The 26,539-nt window shown below is 50.0% G+C and overlaps 1 protein-coding gene and 1 long non-coding RNA gene across 3 annotated transcripts in view; one reads left to right on the forward strand and one right to left on the reverse strand.

Annotated features, from left to right (window-relative positions):
* Positions 1–26,539, forward strand: part of C2CD2L (C2CD2 like) — a 102,062-nt gene that overhangs the window by 63,194 nt on the left and 12,329 nt on the right. Inside the window, exons 4-14 of one of the 2 annotated variants that reach the window (XM_032964471.2) lie at positions 8,918–9,037; positions 10,844–10,954; positions 11,601–11,711; positions 13,406–13,514; positions 14,697–14,808; positions 16,669–16,733; positions 17,610–17,758; positions 21,300–21,474; positions 22,494–22,658; positions 24,072–24,205; positions 25,589–25,958. In XM_032964471.2, the coding sequence (XP_032820362.2) occupies positions 8,918–9,037; positions 10,844–10,954; positions 11,601–11,711; positions 13,406–13,514; positions 14,697–14,808; positions 16,669–16,733; positions 17,610–17,758; positions 21,300–21,474; positions 22,494–22,658; positions 24,072–24,205; positions 25,589–25,958 (1,621 nt within the window). The remainder of the gene's footprint in view (positions 1–8,917; positions 9,038–10,843; positions 10,955–11,600; positions 11,712–13,405; positions 13,515–14,696; positions 14,809–16,668; positions 16,734–17,609; positions 17,759–21,299; positions 21,475–22,493; positions 22,659–24,071; positions 24,206–25,588; positions 25,959–26,539) is intronic. The other variant, XM_032964473.2, reaches the window with a different exon arrangement.
* On the reverse strand, positions 366–8,965 carry LOC116948114 (uncharacterized). The gene is made up of 3 exons (XR_004403749.2): positions 8,844–8,965; positions 3,209–3,284; positions 366–1,653 (listed from the first exon to the last, which is right to left on the reverse strand). It is a non-coding gene; the product is annotated as an uncharacterized LOC116948114 (long non-coding RNA).

The raw sequence follows: 26,539 nt of genomic DNA on the forward strand, positions 1-26,539 counted from the left end.
TAATTGGTGTAAATATGTGCATAAATTATGCTAATTAGAGAGATAGTCGTAATAGTTGATGCGATTATGCTAATGCACGCCGTTATGATAATTAGGCCCTGCCACACTGACGAGGGTAGTATTATCAATCGGGATCATACAATTAATTGTATGAAGTTATGCAGGTGTGCTGTAATTATGCTAGATTAAGCTCGGCTTCGTTGTATAGGTTTGTATTATCAATCGGTATAATACAATTATTCTCGCTTAACATTTACTAAATATGTCTTAGTGTGTTTATGTCAGGTCTCCAATTCAAATCTCAGGATACAGTTCTTATTATTAAGATTATTATGCATGAACTTCGGAAGGCACCACTCAGACACTTCTGTGTTAAGCAATTTTAATTTCTAAACAAAACCTTTAACACTCTAATATGCGAACTCTTATGCTTGCAATTGTCAACACAGTACTCCAGAAGATGTTCCCCTCATTGATCCATACATTTAACCTTCAATGATCACGTTTGTTAACTGGGTAACAGAACAATCGATTATTCCTCAGAGTACGCGAGCATACACGGCGATAGGAACAAAAAGTCCTTAAAAATTCATGCAACGATATTCATACGAAGGCAATAAAGAAACATGTCCCGAAGGCAAGAGTAGTTATCAATTAATGCATTGGCAAGATCATGCAATTAACGAAAACAGATGAGTAAAATACTTCTAAACAATCGTATTCATGTAACTTGATGGGCAGCAATGCTTTTCACGATCAGCTGATATTTAACGCACCACCTTGGAATGGCAACCCTTCTTGAATACAAAGTTAACTTTTTGGAACAATCTTATTTGTCCCGATATGCGTGTTGTGTGTCTTCTTTGCCACTTGTTCAATTCTTTGCGTAAAGCAGACGCCGGGGTTGGGCATCCCTTGTATCAAAAATGTTTGTACCCTGCTGAGCGGTGAGGGTGTGAGGGTGTGAGTGTATCATACGGACAGCGTGGCACTCGTTCTTTCACACGGGCGGCCACAGTTTCTGTCCACAGCTGGGTGGAAGAGTCGGCACGATGCTCCCCGTCGGTTCGCGATGATCCGTCGTCAGATAGCGCCCGCAGCTCGTCCGCTGGCTGCAGTTCCTCGCTCTCGTCTTGGTTCCCAGCCGGTGCCGCTCGGTGTGCGTGTGGGTCGAACCCACGGCGCGCTCGCTGGCGCCGACACTCTCGCTCACGGGCGGCTGGTCAGGCTCTTTCCCCTGCTGGATGAGCCGAGTTGGCACAACGCTTGTCCGCTGGCAGCTGGCACCCTCGCTTGGTGGCGCTGGTGGCGCTCTCTCTTGCTCCGTCTCTCTCTCTGGCGGTGCCGATTGCGCGTGCAGCTGGTTTTCTGCAATGCTGGCTTGGTCGATGCTAGGCCCTCGCCGCCCTTTATCGAGGTTGATTGCTTGATGCTGAGAATAACTTTCAGCGATGCTCTGTCGGTCCATGCCGAACTCAGCACAGAGCATCACCTCGCCCCTCTTCTCCGCGATGCACCACACGCGTTGTTGATCTCGAGGCCATGCCCTGGAGCTGGCTTGCTGTCCTCTTCCGAGCTTCGCAGCACTCTTCCTTGCAGAGCTGATCCTTTGCCGAGCTTGAATGTGAAATGATCTCTCCTCTCTCCGCGTCTCTTGCGAGAGAAAAAACAACAGATGCCCTCTGTCACCGTCCTCCTCTCGTGGCAGCAGCGGCCTGGCTGCCCCCCCCCCTTTTTGACCTTTGACCTTTGACTGTTTTACCATCACATTTTGTTTGTTTGCATTCCCAACCCCTCTCTTCGTGGTCTCTCCTATTAGGGAGGGGAGACACTCTCCCTTCATACGTATTTTATGGCTACCACGTGTTTGTGTCAATTTGTTGTAAGACAAAGGCGGCCAGGGAGGCTCTGATTTCATGGAATACATATTATCTGGTCTTGCGTGTTTGACCTATTTTCTTGTATCTCATTTGAGTTACCCTCGGTCTAATCTCTTGTGATTATTATTTGGTTTATGTTTAACCAAGATTTGTAATGTCATTAGATGTTACCTCCGGTATTTCAAGGGTTTTATTACTTTTTGCTCCATGTCTGCATCCAGGGATCCGTGCTTTTTATTCTCGAGGTCAGAGATATCGCTTCGTTTGGACTTACGTTTTCGTGATTGCATGAACTCATGTACTTTGCTTCTCTTGGTAAAGTCACGTAGATAGAAAGATACAATAAGAAATAATATAAGGAATACTGCAGTCTATAATGTCGACTTATTCTTATAGCCAAACTTTTTCCGTACAAAAAAAATATCAGTTATAATGTCCGTTTGCCCTGTGCTCTGTGTCCGTGCCTGTGAGTCTGGATATTTGTTTGTGAACTGTCCAAAGTGCCCAGCAGGTCATGGCATGCTGGTCCTTTGGCAATCTGTAGATTCTGCAGATCGTCGTTAACCTCCCTTTGCCCCAGAGTTTATTATTTAATGGCCTTTTACGACCTCAAGATGCTTGATGCTTGTGGGAGGTAGCGGGTTTGAGGGTGTTTATGTATTTATTTGATCGATTATTATTATTAAACAAATGACAGAATTGTTAATATTAATGTTTGGAAAAAAGCCTATATATACAACACCTCCCTGCATGAGGTGATCAATTGTTTCTATTCGGGGTTACGAGTCGATTTGAATATCAATTATTGTTTCTTTGTTTGTATCGTCTGATCTGTCTGTCTCCTATAGTCTGTTGGTGCTGTCTCAATTTTGCCTAAATGTAAAATGCACATTTGCATGTTTCCACTTGCCGACATGAATAATGTAAATATACTTTGCATAAATATAAATGAATCTCTCCTTACACTCACGATCGTATGCGCACGTCGTGAGCGGAATAAAACAAAGTAAAGCTAAAGGTGCGACCCTGCAGTTTCTTTCTCGGTGCTGGCGGGAGGGCCTCCACACGAGCAAACTTTAGAGGGTAATTGGCCTACCCTTCCACGTTGGCCAGACGTGTTGGAAAAGGTGGGCGTGTACCCACCCTTTACACCACCACCACCACCACGCGGCCTCCCGATAGACTCGCCTGCGGTGAACCCATTTATACTGCTTGGTGACCAGAGTCGGCGGGGGAGCGATTGAGAAACCCGCACCACCGATTCCGCACCTCCGATTCACGCGGTTGGCTACGTACGGCGTGGAAGAAGTTCAACAACACATGCTTACGACTGCCGCGCCGGAAGGTGGAATCAAGCCGGCGACCTCTCACTTGCAAGTCCGATGCGCTTCAGCGGCAGCTCCCCTGCGAGGGTAAACATCCACTTAAATCGATTAGTTATTTCGTGTCTACGCAGCAATGTCGTAAATTGTTTAACTATTATTATTACTATTTTATGACACTTTAAAAATAAAACATTGTGAGAGCGGTACTGTCCTGGTGCACAGCGAGAATGGTGGTCTTCTCTGGATACTGAAACACCGACGCGGATTTTATCAAGCGGGGACTGCCAGCCAGGCTGGGATGAATGTAATTTGTCTGCTACTGTTATCGCCTCTTATTTTTTTTACTTATTTCATTTTACTTTCGGTGAACCCAAGCCGATATCAAGACAGATCGAAAGGACTGCCTTAATACATTTTGGCTTTTCAATTACTTTCCTCCGCAAGGGGCGACCTGAGAGCGAGAGATACCAAAATGAGAGAGAGTGCTCCGGAGAAGAGGGGAGGAAGAAAACTATTCACAAAATGGGAAATAATCCAAGTGGCCTTGTGCTGAAACCAGTGGTGGCCCGGTCATTCAGGGCCTGCGGTGGCAGGCCCCACCAGCGAAAAAAATAAATAAATAGCAAATCCGGCACATTTTAAAGTGAATAAACTGCATATTATTCAATGTTTTACACTTACTAAAGTACAATTTTGCAAAGACGGCTGCTCATAACTCTGAACTGGAATGCACCTTCGATTAGCACGGTTGGCTACGTATGGTGCGTAAAAAGTTCTCTATACGTGAAAAGGGCCGGTGTGCTCGCTAGCCGCTGGTAAACACTCGTCTAGAAAGACAAAGTGAGTGTCCGGGCCTCTGTATCGAGTGCGACTGACTGTCTTGTCTGCGCTCGTGTGCCCGTTTAGGGGCGATTCTGTTGAGGTATTGTGGAGACACTGACCCTGGCAAATAGAAGATTGATGCTCGGGGTTAGCGCAGACTGCAGTGGTTTACTCTACGGTCCATAGTTTTGGTTGCATGGCCGCAATCGTCCGACTGTGACTTGTATCTTTATTTATTTATTAAGCAGATGTGCTCGGCGGCCTGTTGATGTTGTCATGTGGTTGGTGGAGGAGAAATGTCAAAGCCTGGAGGTGCGATGTTTAGACACTGTCAGGGCCGGTTGCGCTTGGCCCCTTTCCTTGCTGTACCCTCCTACTCGTGCGCTTGTCAGTTACCGTGCTTCCAAAGTGAGATACAGATACCGCCTCCCTCTCTGACCTGCGCAGGCTTCCGTCACTCCACATATATTTACCCAGCAGCCACCACTTTAAATAACAGAAAGATCAACGAATATCGGTGTGTGTTGAGGAAGAATGCTACCCAACCGCCTGGTTCACAGTGGACGTTAAATATCTGACCTCGTTCGAAATGATTAGGCCATTGTGTGCCGGCGTCGTGCTCCAAATTTGCCAAATCTGAAAAATGTTCTCGCAAATCACTCGATTAGGAATTGTAATCGGCAGCTGTCGGGCCCCGTACTGTGAAACTGCTACTGTCGTTGGTGCTCCTTGGCAGGCACATGGGAGGTCGTTCGAATCAAGACGCCCAACTGATCAGTTGAACTTGGCTCCCGTGTGTAGCTTGTTGATGGTCTAAACGCAGTTTCAAAAAAATGCAGAAAGAAACCCACTGCGTTGAATTCGTGCCGAACAACGCGCGGGACAATCCAACACACACTTGGGGAGAAATATCCTTGAATTCACGTTTAGAATGTGGGAGGAAGACTGAAACCCACTGTGTTTACGATGGGATGATGCTCAGCGCCGTGATCTCCTGGCCACCCCGTAGCCCACCTCCTACAACGCCCGGCAAGCCCTGGGGATCATGTACCGATCACGCTCAGATTTGATGAGACTCAGAAGCTTTCCGTGCGACTCGGTCATTGGGAAATCTTCCATATGGATCGCACGTTGCGTTAACGTTAACCTCCTTTCTTATACTCCGGGGACGCGGAGCCGATTTGTGCATCGAACATCGTTTCACGCGCACAAGGGCAGTCGTCCTCCGCCACCTGCGTGTTTGTCACCGAACGTTCGGGTGCAGCGCAGTGAAGCCTCCTACCGCTTTGCCGTTTTGCACACAACAAGGTTGTTTAGAGGCTCCAGCGTTTTGCCCGTAGCCAGTTCCATTCGGATTCCCCCCCTGCATAACAGTGGCACGTTCCACTCTCGGGCCGCCTCTCGGCAGCCTGACCCTTAGCCTGGGGCCATGCCATGCGGACGAACGGGGGGGGGGGTGTGGTGAAGCGGGAATGCAGGCGGCTCGCGCCACCTCCCCCGCGGCGCTCACCATCTGGCAAGAGAGCTAAAAGCACTGTAATGTCCATGAAGTGCATTATATCCAATTAGCCGAGGTGAACTAAGGGTTGTAAAATTCCCCCCCCCCCCCCCCCCTGCAATTACACTTTCGGATCTGGTAGTTAAAGAGCAGTTGTATTTTGCAAAGTGTTATGGATCCCTCGTTTTTGGGAGTGTTTATGCACACCTGCAAGGCTTATGTCTACATGTCTATTTTTTTATTATTTCTCATAAGCAGAGATGCTTTGGTCTAAAAAGCGGTTTTGATCGAATTTCAAAGTAAAAATTATTTGCGCTTTAAATTTTGTTCCTTTTAATCTTGGTGTGATCGCTGAAGGCCTAACGTTAGAGAATGCATTATTCATGCATTCATCGCTCCCCTTAGGCTAGGAAATTCACAAATGGTTACCCCCCCCCCCCCCCCCTGAGTTAGAGAGAATATCACACTGGGTTACTTGCAGGGAGTTATGCATCAGCGCTCTGTAGCGTGTTTTATAGCATTGTACCATTACATTGCGCTTACAGGTTCAAGCAATCACTTCAAGATGCGATCCCAGAAAGCAAATTAGAGGTTTTCGATTTAAAGCTTTCGTGACTGCAAGGATTCATCATCTTTGGTTCTTTCGGTAAAGTCACGTAGAATGAGAATAAAATAATAAAATAACAACAAAATTCTCACGACGTTTCGGCCACAATGCAAGCGGCCGTCTTCAGGTGAAAGGTACAGACCTGTCGGGACGACAGAGCTTCAATATCGGGACGACAGAGCTTCAGAGCTTCAATGGAAGCTCTGTCATCTCGACAGGTCTGTTCCTTTCACCTAAAGACGGCCACTTGCGTTGTGGCCCAAACGTCGTGAGAATCTTATTGTGTTATTTTATTATTATTTTATTGTCATTCTACGTGACTTTACCGAAAGAACCAAATAAGACAAATTAGAGATATATCGTAGATGCATACCACAACTGTGTGTGTCCCGTGTTGTCTAATGATAACACTCATTAATTGACCGTTGACACCTTGATATATAGAGGGCTGCAGAGCTTGGGGGGGGTGGGGGGGATTTGGCACTGGCTCACTGCGTGGCTGCTGCTGCCTTTCCGCTTGCCTGTGGTTCCTCTGTGCCCATGAGTCGTTCTCTCTCTTCGAGGGTGAGCGACTAATGTGCGGCGTGTTACAAGTTGACACGGTTCGCAATATGCGTTTGCAGTTTCGATCGTGATGAATAAAATTACTTTTAAATCACTGCCAAGCTCCGTCGGTAACATTGACCTCGTATTTACACGTATAAAGCGATTGCGTTAGTAAAACCTCAAGCTTGAATTGTAACTGCCCCGGCAAAGACAGCCTAGGTGTGTGTCCACTATCTGCAAGAGATGAGAGCTGTTTGTTTTTCGGTTGAGCGTTTCCTCTAAATTTGCAGCTTCGTAAATAGAGGCGTACGACTTAAAGGCCCGGTCAAGGCGGCGCCCCTATTCAGCATAACCGCGCTCCAGGATTCGAACCTGGGGTGGACCGGGCTTTTGTTGTTTGTCCTGAACCCAGGCTCTGGAATCCCCTGGGCCTTTGAGGTCAGGAACTCCTCTAAGTCCCAGCTGATGACCCCCCCCCCCCACCTGGTTAACAAGCCCTCCTCTCTCTCTCTCGAGTTATCTACCTTGTCACCCTCAGTATTTCTCTCCCCGGTGACTTCCCACTGATTTTCCTCCTATACATGCATGGCACTGTGAGATCTCTTGTTTAATAAGGGTGCCTTAATTGTTAACATTATTATTCAGCGGTTCGTGACACCTGGCAATGGTAACGATCCCACTCCCCACTCCTGCTCTTCCCGATTCAGTACATTTTCACGACTTGGGTTCACAATTCCCTTCATGAATCCATTCTCTATTTTTTTTTACATTGTTGAGAAGGCACTTCCTCCAGTTGCTGCAGGAACCATGTGAACCGATGGCGTACAATGTACAGGAATCATTTAACGCAAACACGTACATATATATGAGTTCTGCTTTACATGCTTTTACCGGAATTGTAACAGTGCATACACAACAAGGTCGGTGCAGTATTTTGTACTGGGTACCTTCACCTTCACAGTCTTTGATGGTACTGCACATTTGCTCTGTCACATTAACCCAGTATAAACTTTTTTTTTTTACAAAATGACCTAAAAGTTATGGGGTGCTTCCTACTCTCCGGTGTGACTTGTAATCTGGAGAATACGGCAATGTGGAACCAGAATACAGACAGTTCTCGACTTCTTTCGGTAAAGTCACGTAGAAGGGAAATAATAAAATAATAAAAATAAAACATAATAAAATAAATTTATCACGACGTTTCAGCCACAACACAAGTAGCCTTCCTCAGGTGAAGAAACAGAACTGTTGGGAAGACAGCGCTCCAATGAACACTGCTAAGCTTGGCAGCGTATTTTAAGCTGGGTGGGAGGAGCAGAGCGCCTTGACAAAGGAGTTTACATATCAACAGAAGAATTTAGCATTGAAGTAGCTGTGTTAATGTGATAGATTAGCAGGATGTTAAAGTCAGAAATGATCATGTAACTGGGAGATTAGCATGATAGAGTCAGGGATTAGCATGTAACTGGTCACGGAAGTAGCTATGTTAAAGTCAGAGTTTACTAGTATATTGACTCTCAATAACTGCAACTACCCAACCATCATACAATAAACCGATGTGAAAGAACTAAATATAAACTACATCAACATAATCAATGTACTCAATATATTCTCCAATAAGCTGAGCTATTAACATAAAGTAACTGGGTATACACTACACTATATAATGAATACCATATAGTAAACTGATTAAAAAATATATAAACTACTTCCCCTGAGGAAGGCTACTTGTGTTGTGGCCAAAACGTCATGAGAATTTAATTTTATCACGTTTTATTTTTATTATTTTATTATTTCCCTTCTACGTAACTTTACCGAAAGAACCAAGAATAGGAATCCCTGCAGTCACGAAAGCTTTAAATCGAAAGTTCTCAACTTATGAACACCCGTACTTACGAACACCCACACTTACATACACCCGCACTTACTACTACCCTCACTTACTAACACACGCACTTACGAACACCCTCACTTACTAACACCCTCACTTACGAACACCCGCACTTACTATCACCCTCACTTACTAACACCCACACTTACAAACACCCGCACTTACAACGAGCCAGCTTCCATGATTTAAAACGCGAACTCGAACTTCCACATTTCTTAACACCGACCGCACGGGCATTTAAACGCGGTACATTATTGTGTTCCGACTTACGAACCGTTCGACTTAAGAACGGGTCTCGGGAACGAGTTACGGCCCGTGACGCCGGCCCGCCCTCTGCGCCCTCCGCAGGCGCTGGTGTGCGACGTGGAGGCGGAGAGCGTGTCGTTCGGAGTGAGCGTCTCTCAGCACCCGCCGGCTCCCGTGGCTCTGCAGTCGTTGACGGCGCGCCTCGCTCCGCTCAGCGTCCAGGTGAGACTCGGGTGTCCAGGTGAGGTTTATGAAAAACAGAAATGAAAATGCAAAGGCGAACAAAAAATAATAGGGGTCAACTAATTGGGGGTCACAAGACATCTGAACCATCCTGTACCCACCACGTTTCCTACGAGGCGGCAGTGCAACCAAGTCCATTGTTGTACTCTACTTTCTATGCTCCCACATCTATGCCACCCACCTTCAACCCGCACTGATCAGCGCGGTGAAGTATGATTTGGCCCTCATCCAGCAGTGGATTGATGAAAGGCGCCATGGTGCGCGCGTGTACTTCCTGCCATGTACGCAGCAGCAAAAATGGACGTGATTGGGCGAGGTGGCCTGGCACGTTGCGTGCGATGGGGGTCAAATGCGAGCGCCATTTGCCACCTTTTGAAACCTCCCAGTTAGATCAGAGCAGAGCGGTAAGATAAATGTCCCTCGGCGGAGCGGGAACCCCAGATAATTCCCCGCAGCCGATTCGGCGCCCGTCTGAATATCCGCAATGGAGAATGTAGGAAGTGCGCCGCAGTGGTGAGATGTTAACGACCCTACCCGGCATACAGGAGGTTGTGGGTTCGATCCCGACCCTGATGCTGCTGTATATTTGCAATTTGCGTGTCTCTCTCCCCGTGGTCATGTGGAATTTTCTCCGGGTCCTCTGGTTTTTTTTCCTCCACACTTGGAATTTTCGAGTGTTTGGCTGCTATACATTTCCACATGGTAAGCCACTTCGTTGAGCTATCGTTTGTGGCCAGGTAGCCATGTAGCTCGGCGAGCTTTACCTGGTAAAATGAAATATGTTTAGTTTTCAGTTGAGCAGGCTGCGAGGTGTTCCCACAGCTGGCGTGCAGGCCTGCCTCTGCAGCGCTTTGCCCGAGATAATGATCGGGAATGGCTCGGAGATGTGACCGATAAGCACACCCGGCCGTGATGAGTGTGGCGCCTGCCTCGATGGGTAACCTATGCCGGTCTGTGGGTTGCGCACCGTGGTGAAGCCACCCTCACGCACCTGTAACCTCTGCTCAACCTTAAGCACATTTTTTCTTATTTTACAAGGTAAAGCTCTGGTCACAAGTGATGGCACAAACGAAGAGTGGCTCATCCTAAAAAAATCCACACGACCATGGGGAGAACATGCAGACTCCAAATGCACAGGCGTCAGGGTTGGGATCGAACCCAGGACCTCCTGTATACCAAGCAAGGTAGTTAACATCTCGCCACCACGGTGCCCCTACGGCCCGAAGGTGGATCCACTGCTGGATGAGGACCACCTGACTCCGTGTGGGTTTCAGGTGCTTTATTTGACCGCACTTGAGCAGGCTGGTCATTGAGGGCTGGTGACGGCACAGATGTGGGAGCGTAGAAGTACAGCACAACGATCGATTTTGATGCATGGCTCTTTGCTGCCCGCAGCGATATCACAGCCCCGCAAGCGCCTGTATCAGGCGGGCGTGTGTGCCAGCTGCTTATCTAAGCACGATCCAGGCTCAACCCCTCCTGAGTTTGCAAGATCTGACAAGATTGGGCGCATTCCGGGCGGTTTGCTCGTAAGCCGGCACACCTTTATGATGCGTACAAATATCCCCAATAATTGTTTAATGGGTGTGGATGCCATTGTTTTTGGCATTAGCTTAGCAAGTCATATTTATACCTCATGGCATTTTTTCTGGAGCATTACCAATGTGTGCCGTGAAGCTGGCATTCAGGAGCACAAGAGCGAGCGGATCTTTACACGCTGACGTCAGGCGGTCCTTGGTGAATCGCTTGCGAACGGCGCTATCTTTTCTGCCCGCGCGCTCACAGCTGGTGCTGCAGGTGGAGGAGGTGAGTCCGGGACAGGTGCTGCTCACCTGGAAACACACGACGAAGCCCCAGGGCCTCAGCCTCACCCTCGTTCCCAGAGGGCAGCGGGAGGTACGAAAACCCAAGTGCTTCCACGCCTCTCGGTGTTATCATCCACGACGATGCCCCTAGGTGTCACCCAGCAATATTAGTGGGCACATCGCGGTTAGTCGATCAGCAGATGGCGTGCGGTGGAGTTAAGCGTGTGTACTCCCACCTCATCCAAGACACCTGGCCAGGATGGAAGTGTAGGCCAAATACTCTCTACAGCGGCTCTCTAGAGGTCCCTTTCATGGAGGTCCCTTTCATGGAGGTCCCTTCTGCCAGCCCGTGGCATGAGCAAGTAATTGCAGGGCTGTACCTTTACCTTTCGTACCTTTAGGCTGTGTGCGACTCTGTATGGAAGGAGCGGCGGTGTCGCGGTTAGCGCGCTGTGAACCCGGCGACGCGAGTTCGATTTCCGCTCACGGCCAACACCAGTGACGATTGTCTGCACCGGTCCTAGGCCTCCCTTCGGTCGACTCAGCCTCAAACAAGTGCCTGGTGTGGTGTGTGAATATCGCCACTGGGGAGACAAATGCGGCCGGGTATGGTGCTGGCCACCCACCCAGTCGTGCGCCCTGCCGCCCTTCATAGTCGCTCTCTAATAACACTTGCCCCCACGTTCTGTCAATGGCTTTACGGGGGATCTTTGTCTTGTGTGTATGTGTGTGTGCAGGGAGCGGGTGGCAGTGTGGATGTGCCCACAGTGACTCAGCTGGTGAAAGACGCCATCCTGGGCGCCCAGCCGGCCGTGCTGCTCACGCTCAGCCCCTACCGTGCCGCACAAGTGGGTAGACGCTTCTCGTCCCACTTTAGCGACTATTGCGTCAATTACTCGTCCAGTGGGCGACGTAGTGCGGTGGTTAATCGCAGCGCGCGAGCGACAAACCCGCACCCTGCGCGGTGTCAGAAATCGAACCTAAAGTATGCGGGTTGAAAGACGCGATGGTTTAACGCACTGCATTGTGGACCCGCATATTTGAGTTTGATTTCTGGCAGAGATAAGGGTCCGTTGCACTGGGTGCTCATGGATTGGTCGTCGTGAAAGCGATACGAGTAATGCGTATTGCTGCTGGATTGTGGAATGATAATAAAACGCTCGGCAGAGCTTTGGCGCGGCGGGTAGCGCACTGTACTGTGAACCCGGCGAATTGATTCATGATACATGTTTTGAGTTTGACACCAGGCCCACGGTTAACACCAGCGGAGAGTGATACTTTAACGGTTCCTCGCACTGACCAGCACGGTAGAGTCTGGTCCAACAAGACGACGTGGGGAGGTCTTTGTCGAACGGCCGTGAAGTGGGGAAAAACCCACGCACCAAATTACAAGTACAATATGCAAATTCTTAAATGGAATAGCTTAGACAAAAACCGCGTCATTCTGGTACAAAACCACGACCCGCAAGCTATCGCGCAAAGCGTGCATGCGCCACGGCTACCGCGCGGTGGCGATGCGGTAAATTGCGAGATGAAGCAAAGCTGCCAAATACTTGGCAAGGAGTGGGGACCCGTGTGGGCACACACAAACACGCACACGCACATGCACGCACGCACGCACGGGTGTGTGAGTGGGAACACCTTGGGCGACGTGTCCTCGCGTGAGTCTGTGCGTGCTCGCGCGGCGTACTCGCAACCCATTGATCCGCGACCGCTTCCACTCGGCCGGGCTCTCTTCTGAGAAGCGCTGTTTCTCCCCACCCTCTCTCGCTTCCATTAACCAGCATTAGCGCCCGGCTGAGCCTCGGTGTAGGAACCTGCCAATAGCACTCAAGCCGTCGTCCCCGAAGTCCGTTTATGAACCGCGTCGTCCGTTGAAATCAATGAGGGGCGCGGGGTGTCCGTCACGCGGAGAGTATTTTAGAGGTCAAGTTCTCACCGCGGGCCAATGTTGCTGATGCCACCGGACATCATCATGATCATAATTTCCTCCCATCAGCTCTTACAAAGTCTGCACCCGCGACCTCCACGTTCTGTGTTTGCAGTATGCCACTCCCGGGATGAGTTTCGAATTTAAATTAAAAAAATCAAATTGGGTTTCAGAGTTTTGGATCGTTTATTTTTTTACTGACCTGTCAGTGCTTATTCACGTTTTGGTAACGAAGTGGACGCGCCTTAGCTGTTCTTTAACTTGGCGTCACCAAATGTCACGTGACACCACTTTTGCAACTAACTCGTCGATCAAATTGGCATTTTGAATTCGCTCGGCAGCAATCTGCTATTTGGGTGGTCAGGAACAAGAACATATGCTGTCAGTGCTGGGTGAGGTACGGACAAATACCCTCGTGAATTTTCGTGGCCGAAATTAACAATGAGCAGACGACCACCTCGATAAGCTGTTGCGGGGGAGGGGGGCGCGGTGTGGGTTGGTGGAGGTTCGGGGTTAGGGGGGGGGGGGGCTAGAAACAATCCCTTGGCAGCTCGGCACAGCAGCTGCTGCTGCCGCCGCTGTGCTGCTACATTGTGCCGTTTGTGCGCGTAGGGCGGTGGGGTCAAGCCGGACGGGCTGGTGACGTCGCCGCCAAAACCTCCCCGCCTCGTCGACAAGAAGCTGCTGCTGCGGATACAGTCGGCGACGGGGGCGCCCGCAGGTGGGAGCGGGCGGGCGGGCAGGGGTGGACTCAGGGGGGCGAGGGGGGCGAGGGGGGCGGACGTCCGCTGCACGTTGGCGCAATGAGCGGTGGTCGCCCTCAAGGGTGCCTAGCGTCACCTCTGTTGTCGTTGTCACGCAGCGGCCTCGGGACTGCTCTTTCCCAGATGCCCGCAGCGGCAGTTTTAGCGCTGGCAGGCGTTCACGATAGAGGCAAAACTCTGCGAGGCTTGAGCGGTCCATCTCATCCGGACCGTGCTCAACCGCCACACACCGCTGCTTCTCTCCCACGTCTGCTCGGCTCTGGAATTCCCCCCCTTCCTCCATCATCTCTCTTCCCAAGTTCTTTTGATCGGCCGCTTCGTTGAGCTTTCATTTGTGGCCAGGTCGCTTCTGAAAAAGAGCGATAGGTCCAGTGGGCTTTACCTTGTTAAATAAAAAATAGTTTAGTTTTTTTCGTGATTTGCTTAACTTTCCTATACTTTGCACCCACCTCTACTGGACATCTGTGAAAAGATGTCGAGCTCATCAGATTCCTGCAGTATAAATAAAGATTCAAAACACGATAGTAGTGGGAGGTACTAGAAAGAAAAACTAATTTCAATTTAAAGCTTTCGTGACTGCAGGGATTCATCATCTTGGTTCTTTCGGTAAAGTCACGTAGAAGGGAAATAATGAAAATAAAACATAATAAAATAAAATTATCACGACGTTTCAGCCACTCCGCAAGCAGCCGTCCTCAGGTGAAGAACAGAGCTGTCGGAAAGACAGCGTCCTCATGAAAGGCAAACAAATCACCCAAAAACATGCAAATAAAACTAAACCATCCCCATCTTAGCAGGCGGAGTCCACTGATGTATCAACTTATTTTTCAGAAACGACCTGACCACAAATGATAGCTCAACAAAGTGGCCGATCATGTGGAAAATTATTGCAGCTAAATAATCTCAATGCATCTTTCAAAATGTGGTCGGGAAAAACCGGACTCGCCTGGATAAAAAAAAATAAAAATATCCACGCAACCACGGGGAGAACATGCACACTCGCTTTGTGCGCCCCTGTGTTTGGGTAATATCGACCGTGCACAGCGAGGGAAGGGCCCTGCGTCCAGTAATATTTCCCCACGCCCCCGTGCAAAGCGGCGAGTAGTGACCACGCGTGGTGGTCTCGCCGGCGCTTGCAGGAGCTGGAGAGCTGTGCTGCCACGTGGAGATGAACGAGCCCCCCCAGCAGCACCGTACGCGCCCGGTCCCTGGCGCCGCCGCCAGCCCCTCGTGGGAGCAGAGCTTCTGCTTGTGAGAGACGCACACCGATCGTTGCACCCACATCTCAATGGGTACCACGAGAACACTGGTTCCACTTGAACACTGGTTCCACTTGAGCACTGGTTCCACTTGAACACTGGTTCCACTTGAACACTGGTTCCACTTGAGCACTGGTTCCACTTGAACACTGGTTCCACTTGAACACTGGTTTCACTTGAACACTGGTTCCACTTGAGCACTGGTTCCACTTGAGCACTGGTTCCACTTGAACACTGGTTCCACTTGAACACTGGTTTCACTTGAACACTGGTTCCACTTGAACACTGGTTCCACTTGAGCACTGGTTCCACTTGAACACTGGTTCCACTTGAACACTGGTTGCACTTGAACACTGGTTCCACTTGAACTCTGGTTCCACTTGAGCACTGGTTCCACTTGAACACTGGTTCCACTTGAACACTGATTCCACTTGAACACTGGTTTTAGTTCACAGAGCGTGGTCCCCTGGCCCCACCAGTGGAAGCGTGAGTTCAATTCCGATACCTCGTAAACAGTGGCCCACATTCAAACATTGGTCCACATGAAGCAGTGATCCACATTTAATCAAATCCACGCAACTCCTGACCGATCCAGCCATGACCTTCACAAGTTGAAATTCTAGAAATCCTAAATTGAGATTGTGGAAATAACAACCAGATCATCGACCACATGGTGAACCAACCACTGTGAACTTTGAAAACGGGGGCATTGTACATCATCTGAAATCATGGTTTGGCTAAACTGATTTTAGGCTTGGGCTTATCAGTCGCTATTCATCCGGTCATTCTCACAGAGAAAGATTGTACCAATGGCACCATTGTGCACATGAGCCAATGCTGAAAATACATTATCACCGCAGTCATTCATAAACACACTGCCTTTTGTCGAAACAATATACCAAATTATTGTTGTTATTTGGAGTGGGCAAAGATACACAGAAGGTGGAAGGCTTAATTAAAGTAGGAGGCATTTTAAAATTCAGTGGGCTTGAAAAGGCTTAAATTAGAAAAAAAAGCAATCTAGAAAGCTTAGCTGCTTTATTGCCAAGAGCTTAGCCAGAAGATTATAATACAAATTGAAACCAGGAAAGAGAAACGAATTGTGAAACTAATGCATCGCATTGTTTGCAATAGGAAGTTTAAAAAAATAAAAATGTAACAAAACATATCTGATCAGGAAGGAGCAGTGGTGTAGTGCACTATTAACCTAGAGTTTAATTCCTGGCCACTCCTAACATGATCGGTGGAGACCAAACCATTGCCTCCACCAAACCACACTGATCAGTCGGGGTGAAGTACGGTCAAACAATCTCCCACGACCAATGGTGATTTGACATAGGACTGTCAATAATCATTGTTATATTTATTGATTACCTAAGAACACGTGTTAACACAGTGATCAAAGTCGAGATTCCCTTTCGCAGAGGAATACCCGCTGATCGTTGTGCTCAATGCCTGCACAACAGTTGACGCTCGTCTTTAGAATCGTAAACTAAGAATCCGCTGCTCTGCCAGTAACGAGTCCAGCTTGCAGGCATGGTCCACATCATGCCAAAATTTAAATATTACTGTACTCACAAATTACTTAATCGGAATAACAAATGGCAACATCAGCACGACTCGCAGGCTAATGCCCACGCGCAGGCCGCTGCTGCGTTCACCTTGTTCCGCGCAAGAACAAGACTGCCATTATAGCCCCCCCCCCCCCCCCCAGGCTAGCATCCTACCCTCCCTGAGAGGTTTCGTTACGCAATTGCCGTGTAGCACAAATGCAGGGGATTATTATCGTCATCGACGTGCGTGAGGTTTGACGGCCGACACGTACGCACTCCCGACCGGCTTCTCTTCCCAGTGACCTGAACACGCGCTCCAGGGAAATCCGACTGCGGCTGCTGGACACCTCCAAGGGAAAGGAAGGTACGCCCACCCAAGTGGGCCGCCTTCGGCCACTGCGTGTGCAACTCGCCGGTGCCGGACACCTCTGCAGTGCCCCACGTCCGTTGGCTTTGCGGCGTACGGCACGACTTGCTTGTAAACAAAAAAAAATACCTGTGGCTCAGAGGTCAGAGCTTTGAGCTGTGACTCTGCCGAGAATCCTGGGTTTGAATCTGGGCAGGTGCTCGTGACGAAGCTGCGTTTTTCAAGTGTCGTGAGTTGATGGTACGTGTCCGGATTTCTGATGACAACACGCAGATTTAAAACGACAAAAACAAGGGAAATGAAAAAAATCTTACGTGTGCGGCAGAGTTTACAGATTGTATGCTGCTATAATCGTTCGTACCAAAGGCTGAGGAACAGAGAAATAATAAAATTACTGATGGAGAACATTATTAAAAGGCTGCTGTGGTTTGGACTCGCAAAGAGAATTAAAATGTTCAGAATACAAGTACTGGAACCACACACTTGTGTAGAGGGAACGATAATCTTTCACAGCATTTGTGCTAAATTTTGATTTAAAGCTTTCGTGACTGCAGTAATTCATATTCTTAGTTTTTTCGGTAAAGTCACGTTGAAGAGAAACAACAAAATAACAAAATATATATAAAACAATAAAAAATTCTCACGACGTTTCGACCATAACTCAAACGGTCATCATCAGGTGTGTCGGTTTGCATAAATATATAGCATTTGTGCTTTCTGTAGCACGAGTGATAATTGACAAGTTAATCGCAAGCCCCCCCACCCCCCCCCCCCCCCCCCGTGCCGGCTTGCTCGTCGGAATGCGCGTGCGTGCGGGTACCCGCGAGGGCCGCCGTCGACAGCTGCCACTGCCGCCCGCGCGTGTCCCTGCAGCCGTGTGCATCGGCCGTGCGGCTGTGCCGCTGGACGTGGGCAGAGCGCTGCCCTCCGGACGCCACACCCTCACCCTGCTGCCCCCGACGGCAAGCCCGACCGACCGAACCCCGTCACCCCTGGCAGCGGCCGCCAACGTCACCCTAGAGGTGCGTGTGGTGCTCCTGCTACTGCCGACGCGGGGGCGAGATGTTAACGACCTCGCCTGGTATACAGGAGGTCGTGGGTTCGAGCCTGACCCTGACGCCTGTATATTTGGAGTTTGCATGTCTCTCTCCCCGTGGGTCGTGTGGATTTTTCTCTGGGTCTTTCTCTCCAAATTTAGAAACATGCATTTAGAGTATTTGGCTGCTACAAATTTCTACGTGATTATAAGCCTCTTCGTTGAGCTATCATATGTCGCTTCTGAAAAAGAGCTATATGGCTCTGTGGGCCTTACCTGGAGGAATACATTTTTTTTAGTTTTACATAGTTTTACTTTAGTTCATCTTGGCACTCTCTGCTGATTCTCTGAGCGCTGTGGGGGAGTTCCCCTCTCCCGAGATGGAGCTGGCAGTGGGGCGGAGTTCGCCTCGCTGCAAACGGCAAGGCTGGGTGAAAGGAAAACTGATAGAGAAGAGCCCAGGCCTTACTAAAGCACCAGCTGTGCACACAGTGGAAAATTAGACCACGTTCTTCCACATTTGGGGTGGCACAGTCGTTCACGTGCTGCATTTTGACCTCCGGAGATACTAGTTAGATTCCCAGCCCAGATTGACAGTGGCGGTTCCAAGGGTGGGGTGATGGGTGGGTGAATGCCCTCCAACCCTTCTTCACATCCAGAAAATTGGTATTGTTTTGATGTTTAAAAGACAACTGCATTGATTGTTCTTTTTACATTAATAATAAAAAATACCAAGTGCAACTATTTGTATTTTACCACTGAGCTTTTAGTTCTTTTTTTTTAGAAGTGACCTGGCCACAAATGATAGCCCAGTGAATTGGCTTATTACGTGGAACTTTATAGCGGCCAAATACTGGAATCCCATGTTGATTCTAAATGTGGAGGGAAAAACCGGAGGAGAAAAATCCACACAACCATGGGGGAAAGAGACACGTAAACTCCGTATATACAGGCATCAGGGTTGGGATCGAACCCATGAACTCCTGTATACCAGGCGAGGTATTTAACATCTCGCCACCACGGCGCCATAAATGAATTCTGGACTTCCCGCCTCCATTGGGAGGTTTTGTAGATCTGTGTCTGCTAGCTGATATCCGTGGCGATTGATATCTAATCCAGCCCTTCACGACATACTTTACCGCCCCCCTTGAGCAGTTTGTGGATGTAACACTTCAGCCGCCTTGTATGTATTTTCCTGATTCAGGGTCGTGATTCTGTACAATAATTGATAAAAAAAACAAATTACACCGTGATTAATGTCGCTGCCTTTCGTGGCTGGATCGGGAGGGGGGGTCGTGTGGACCCAACACAGAGTTGTACAGCCCTTTGTCAATATGCTTGGCACTACAGTGGTGAGATGTTAGCTACCTCGCCTGGTATGCAGGAGGTTTTGGGTTCAATCCCAACCCTGATGCCTGTATGTTTGGAGTTTGGTGTCTCTGTGTCCCCCCCCCGTGGTCGTGTGGCTTTTTCTCTAGGTCCTCCGGTTTTTCCCTCCACATTTAGAATCAACATGTGTTTTAGAATATTTGGCTGCTATACATTTACACATGATAAGCCACTTAATTGGGCTATCATTTGTGGCCAGGTCGCTTCTGAAAAAGAGCTATATAGCTCAGTGGGTCTTACCTGGCAAAAATAAAAGTAGTTTCGTTTTTTGCCGTGTCGGTGACGGGGGTCGCTTAACCATATTTCACCACGCTGATCAGTGTGACTTTTGTGAAAGGGACGGACTCAAGGCCGGTTCACTAATGTTAGCCGTGGCCAGGAATAGAACTCGGGGCTCTGGGTTCAAAGCACGATGCACCCACCGCAGTCCCACCACTCCAAAACATGCGACTTGAAAGCTATCGATTCTTACTCGCTTGATATGGCGCGAGCATCATGAGATTAAACATGAATCGACAAAATGGAAATGAAATAATACAAATAAAACAATAAAATAAAATTCTCACGACGTTTCGGCCACAACACAAGTAGCCTTCTTGAGGTGAAGGAACAGAACTGTCGGGACGACAGCGCTTCAATGAACGCTGCTAAGTTTCGCAGCGTCTTTTAGGTACGAATTATGTTTTATTTGTATTATTTTATTTTCATTCTACGTGCCTTTACCGAAAGAACCAAGAAGATGAATCCCTGCAGTCACGAAAGCTTTCAATCGAAATTTAAAAATGAATCGACAGATCACTTAATTGTGACACCTCCAATTATGATATAAGCATACCTGTGATTGGTAGTTGATTGTGTTATATGACCTACTCATGCTGAATGTACTTCATAGCTGTGTTATGAATATTCGTATCTACAGTATACACACATGCGCTGTTCAGAACCACCCAGCTTGCTTGCCACGTGTGCCGCTTACTTGCCGCACGCTCTCTATTTAATTAATCCGCATCGGACAGAATAGCGACGGCGTGGCTGTAACCACGCCGGAGCCCGGTGGGAAATTTAACCAAACGGAAGTGGCTTGAGGCCTCCAACCCAATGATGTAACGTTACTCTGACCAGCACAATAATGCTTGCACTCTAGCAGAAGTCACCAATCCGTAGGACGTGAATCTCCCCACGCCCCCCACCACCACTACCGTAGGGTGTCACAAAGCCTTTCAGTGGGCGGCGCAGGCTGCACCATAGATACTGTGCAGGAGAAATGTTGGCAGCTAATGAGGAACATTGGCGCCACGTTGCCAGTGATGGATCCATGGGGGGATGGATCGTGTTGATCTCCCCCTTTCACTCCCTTGAGACCTCAAAATGGGATTTAAAAAATACAGTGAATCAGTTTAATGTTTTTTTGTGTGTTAACGTAGAGGCACAGTAACCATAGTTGTCCTTGTTGGACGGTGGGTGGGGTGATGGGGGGAGGGCAGCGGTTGGGGGGGCGCTATAGCACAGCGGCTCTTACAGCAGCTTGCATTGCCACTTTGAGACCTCCTGTAAACTACCAGAAAGCCCCTTCTTTTGAGCCAGTGGTTTTGACCTTGCACCTGGTTTACAGTTTTGACCAAGTCTTCCCGGCCTCAACATGATTATTAACTTTTAAAAGACCTTATCACCTTACGGTAACGCACTCCCCAAGTCTTAAGGCACCACGCGAGCGCATTCAAGTCAATCAAACCCAGAGGCAAGAGCGCCCTCTATAGAACGCATGTCTAATATCACACATTAGACAACCAAGATTTGAACTCGCAACCTTGTGGCAGCTGTGCGGAGCGGTGGTGTGGCGGTTAGCGCTCTGCGCTACGCATCCAGTGACCGGGGTTCGATTCCCGTTCATGGCTAACACGAGTAAGGAATCCTCTGAACCGGTCCTGCGCTTCTCCTATATCGACTCAGCCTGAAATGAACTTCTGGTGCGATGTGTTATTATCGCCACTGGGGAGACAAAGGCGGCCGGGGCGTGGTACTGGCCACCCACATCCCCTTCGCATGCCGTGCCGGCCTTCATAGCAACAGCACTTGCCCCAGCGGTGTGTGAAGGCTATACATGGGGGGGGGCGTGGATCTTTGTCTTTGTGTGGCAGCTGTGCTACCAGGAGGGCGGGGAGGCACGCTCCCCAGGGCCGCTGGCGGCGTCGGTTCGCCCGGCCGCCACCCCCAGCAAGAAGGTGGAGATGGAGCGCACGGTGATGGCGGACGGCACCGTTGTGACCACCGTGACGACGCTGCAGACGCGCGCGGGGCGCGGCACGCCCAGTGGTGAGGAGCAACGCGTGAACGCACGCACGCACGCACACACGCACGCACGCACGCACACACGCACACACGCACGCACACGCACGCACGCACACACACACGCACACACACACACACACGCACACGCACGCACGCACACACGCACGCACACGCGTGCACGCTTGCGAGCACTGCAGCAACGAAAAACAGCTGCCGCCGGATGGATGGCACCGTTGTGCCGACCTTCCTGTCTCCTGGCTGTCTGGCGCTCTGTGCATCGTTGTTATCGCCACTCCTTTGCCTTGATTTTACCACGTGAACACACACATACATGTTTCTATTAATCAGGAAGGAAAGTGGAGTACAAGGATAAAAACCCACACATATAAGGGGCTCATGCTCAAAGCTGCCCACACATAGATTTAAGGATCCGTTGCTATGCTGCCATTTCCTGGCCATCTGGGAACCCTGAGAACGATTGTTTAAGGGCGCTTTATACATTTTTATTGCTATATTACAGCCCCTGGAATTTCTCGGTAGCCTGCCATCCAAGTACTCAATCATTATAAACCCAGCTTAGCTTTTGAGATCTGGCGAGATTGGCCATATAGCGGTTGATTCGGTGGGAGGCCGAAGAGGTGTGCGTTTTTCACCGGACACTTGGAGGAGCGGTGGCGCAGCGGTTAGCACGCTGCATTGCGAACCCACCCGGCGACCCCAGTTCGATTCCCGCTCACGGCTAAGACCACTGACGCAATACTGAACCGGTCCTGTGTGCCTTCCCTAGATCGACACGGCTTCAAAATTTGTCCCCGATATAGTGTATCAACGTCGCCACTCGGAAAACAAAGGTGGTCAGGTACGGTGCTGGCCACCCTCCCCTCGCGTGCCGTGCCCAGGCTTCATAGATGCTACATGCTAACAGCACCAAAAGCATGTTCAGGCTATAAAGGGGGGGGGGGGTTGATCCTTGTCTTTGTTTGCTTTGTGTTTACCACCAACCGGCTCGCGTCACTGTTTATGTCGCGCCTGCACGGGACAAGCGACCACGCCGTTTTGCGTCGGCTCTCCTCGGGCGCACGCGTGTGCAGACTCGCCGGCTCGCTCGCCCGTCAAGGTCACGGTGACGGAGAAGAGCACCGTGCAGGAGGAGGTGCCGGCGGGGGAGTCGCAAGGCGGCGCCACCGCCGCTTCCGCTGCGTGCACAGGTCCGTCCCACCGCTCCCTCGCTGCTCCCCACTGCGCTTCGTGCTCTTGTCATCGTACCACCCGCCCCACCCGCCCCACGCGCCCATCTCGTTCCCCTGCCTCTTCTGCCTCCACCCGCATCTCGAAGCCTTGCTGCTGCGCATTCGTATGTGCGTGCCGCGTGCGCTTAGAACCCGGCGACCGGAGTTCGATTCCCGCTCACGGCCAACACCATTGACTATTGTCTCAACCGGTCCTGGGCCTCATCTAGGTTGGCTTAGCCTCAAATAAGCACTTGGTGCGGTGTGGAAACATCGCCTCTAGGGAGACAGGCAGTCGGACTGTGGTTCTGGCCACTCACCCCGTCGTGTCCCATGCCGACCTTCATAGTGTGCTCGCTAACAGCACTTGTCTCAAACAGTCTGTTGAGGCTCTACAGGGGATCTTTCTCTTTGCCCCCTTATTCTGGGCCCTGTTCCAAACTTGTGGCTTTTGTCTTCATCTGAGCCCCATGTGGTTATTAGCCTGTTCCTTTTTACACGTTTTCTATTAACTCACTCTGTCTGTTGTTGTTGTAACCTCAAATCTTGTAACTCAATTTTAACCCACTTCCCAATGTGGTATCGACTGCAGACTTGTTATACTTATGTCATACTGATGACAATGCTATATTCTATCATTAAAAATTAAAAATATATGTTTTTAAACATTATTTTTTTACATCTTATGTTTTGGCTTGGGTCTAATTGTCCACGCTCAACTCACATTGGCTGTAATTGGCCACGGTCCCTTACGTTGTGGCAAGCTTCGGGGCCACTTCCTGGAGTCGTGGAGTTCTGCCATTGCTAGTACATTTCATAAAAGCGTGTTTAAAAAAAAGTTTTTAAAAATATTACTTATACTCTCATCATCATCATCGAGGTGGATAAATGATCTGGCACCCGCATACCTGGTCCTTAGGCTCGATGTTCAGACGTGCCGTGGAACGAGCCTGGAATATGAACCCGGAAGAGGAACTCTTTGCTCGAGCGAAGTTGCACACCTTGGTGTGCGGCGTCTCAGCGTTGACTCGGGCCTTGAGCCCCAGGTCACATGGGATGCTGCATGTGATTGGTTGTAGTGGACGTCGTGAACACCCGCCGCCAGTAATATCCCTCCCCTTGAAATCTCTGGGCCTGCGTCCCTCTTCATAGTTGTCATTCTGGTCAACCGTGTGTTGTTCTTCTCCAATTTTGGACTACTTGCAGTTCTTTTCCCGAGGTGTATTTCAGTTTCTAAATATCCTTAACCATCCAAACCGAGTCGATATCTGCGACGACTCCACAACAGAGCTGCGCGTTAATGCTCGCTCGGTGACGATTGTCCACCCGGCGGGGGGGGGGTGGGGGCGGGGGCGGCCATGACCCTCTGACCTTGTCGGCCGACCCGACCAGACGTGGCGCTGCAGCACAACGGGCTGGACGCCGTGGCGGAGACGGCCATCAGGCAGCTGACGGAGTCGGCGCTGCGGAACACCAAAGCGACGCCCACCAAGCGCAGCACGCTCATTATCTCCGGCGTGTCCAAGGTGACCGCGGGGGGGGGGGGGGGGCGGGGTGGGAGGGGGGCGGTGCGGTGCGAGCCACGTGACGTGCTCCGGCAGCGGCGGTGGAGTAAAACGAAACTAAAACTATATTCTTGGTTCTTTCGGTGAAGTCACGAAAGAACCAAGAATACGAATCCCTGCAGTCACAAAAGCTTTAAATCGAAACTAAAACTGTTTTTATTTTGTACAGCTCTTTTTCAGAAGTGACCTGGCTATCACAAATGACAGCTCATCGGAGTGGCTCCATCGCGTGTAAAGTTACAGCGGTCGAATACTCTGAACGCACGATGTTCATTCTGAACCGGAAACCCGGAGAAAATTCCACACGACCACGGGGAGAGAGACACGCAAATTCCGAATATACAGGTGGCAGGGTCGGGATTGAACCCACGACCTCCTGTATTCCAGGCGAGGTAGTTAACATCTCGCCACCGAGGCCATGGAGCGCGAGTTTGCCGCCCGTCGCCGAGGGTAGGGGATCGAGCCACATGGTCCACCCTCGTTAACACTGTGGGGTGTGTTAAAAGTCAAGTTGATGTCCGTTACATTTTTATGCTTAAACACATGGCACCTTTCTGGCACAAAGCTGCCTGCCTGCTTCGCGGTGGACGTTGAAGATGCCATGACGCGATTCGTTAAAGCAGGAGGTCATTTGTGCCGGCGTCACGGGTCGTGCAGATTTGTTTAAAATTTCAAAAATTACGCTCTTGGGAAAACATAAACGTTCAGCAATCATCGCCCCCGACTGCAAAACTACCGCACGGACCGTGTCTGTAAAACGTAGCGCCTTCATGACAGCCTTGCGCTGTAAGAATAGCGCGTGTATCAAATGCACACACGATTTGATTGGAGGGAAGGAAAGCACGGGAATATGCCAGCAAACATGTAAGACGTGAGACGGCACTGCCTTCCAGTTGCTTGTTCACGCCGCTGCTTGTGGAAAGGGCCTCGACGATAATAGCGGTGGAGATCCCCTCGAGAGGCTACCAGGCCTACCCTTCCACACTGGCCCAGATGGTCTTGGTAGAGGAGGGAATACCCACACTTTACCCCACCGTACTGGACCTGCCGATAGACTTGACCGCGGTTGCACCCGTTTATACCACGGTGGGTGCCCAGAGGCAGTGGGAGGGTGCGGATTTAAGAAACTCGCACCGTTGTTTCAACTGCCGCCACTGGAGATGGAATCAAACCAAGCGTCCAGTGTGCTAATTATTATGGCAGCACACACACACACACACAAAACATAAAACACATTCACTTATTAATTAATGTAAAACTATAATAATAAAGGCATTCATTGAATACGGCGCGTGCGGTGACTTTGCACCCGCCCCTCCCACCGCCCTGCCCCTCCCCACGCAGATGCCGTTAATCCAGGACGAGGCCGCCCTCTCGCAACTCTACTCCATGAACATGGATGGCGACGACGCGGGGCCCTCTCCGCTTCCGCACCACTACCACCACCACCCCGCCGCCACCACCTCCTCCTTCTCCTCGTTGCCGTCGTCGGTACAGCAGCTGGCGCTGTGCGGCCCACAATCCCCGTCGGCCGCCAACTCGACGGGAGATTCGTTGCTGGACGCGGCAACGGCGGCGGCGGCGGCGACGATCGGGGCGGCGTCCTCCTCTCCGGCGGCGGTGGCGGCGGGAGGGCAGCCGTCCATGTCGGACGCCGACTCGGAGCGCGGCTCCACCGTGGGCTTCGAGACCGGCAGCCTCAAGGAGCACAAGGGTGCGGCCTCCCTTCCCTAGAGCAGCAGCGGCAGAATAACACTGTTAATAATGTTTGCAGTTATCTGGCACTTAAATGCCCCAGCAACTCAGAGCGTGTCACATGTCAAACATTCTCAAGGGGACCCAGTAGTGACTGCTGTCTTTGTGCAGTACATGGGGGCGTGAGTCTGCCAGTAGCGAGGCGATGATTGCCGCTACCTGTAATCCCAGTTGGGAATTTGAGGGGTTTTTTTCTGAATTGGCAAATGGTCGCTGGCGCTTGGTGGCCTGCTCATTTTCGAATGTCAAGGTATTTCGAACGTCCACTGTGAAACATATGTTACACGCGTATGTACTTTTCATCGGTCGGATACCGGGAGTTGTGGGTAATAGCGCCATGAATTAGTGGAGTTTTATTGACATCCATTTGTTTTTTATCCAGGACAGCTTCGTGGAGTTGAAACTATTTTTTCATGTGGGATCCTGCTTGGGATGGTTGATTAGTTTCCCCTCTTGTTACTGGCCAGTTCTTTCTTGGATAGGTGCCGCGTATGTGTATATGCATGTATGTTGAACTTTTTTCGCACCTTACGAAGCCAA

The sequence above is a fragment of the Petromyzon marinus genome, chromosome 32 (genome assembly GCF_048934315.1).
Source record: "Petromyzon marinus isolate PM22_M1 ecotype Great Lakes invasive population chromosome 32, UKy_Petmar_22M1.pri1.0, whole genome shotgun sequence".
In the NCBI taxonomy this organism is placed as follows: Eukaryota; Metazoa; Chordata; class Hyperoartia; order Petromyzontiformes; family Petromyzontidae; genus Petromyzon; species Petromyzon marinus.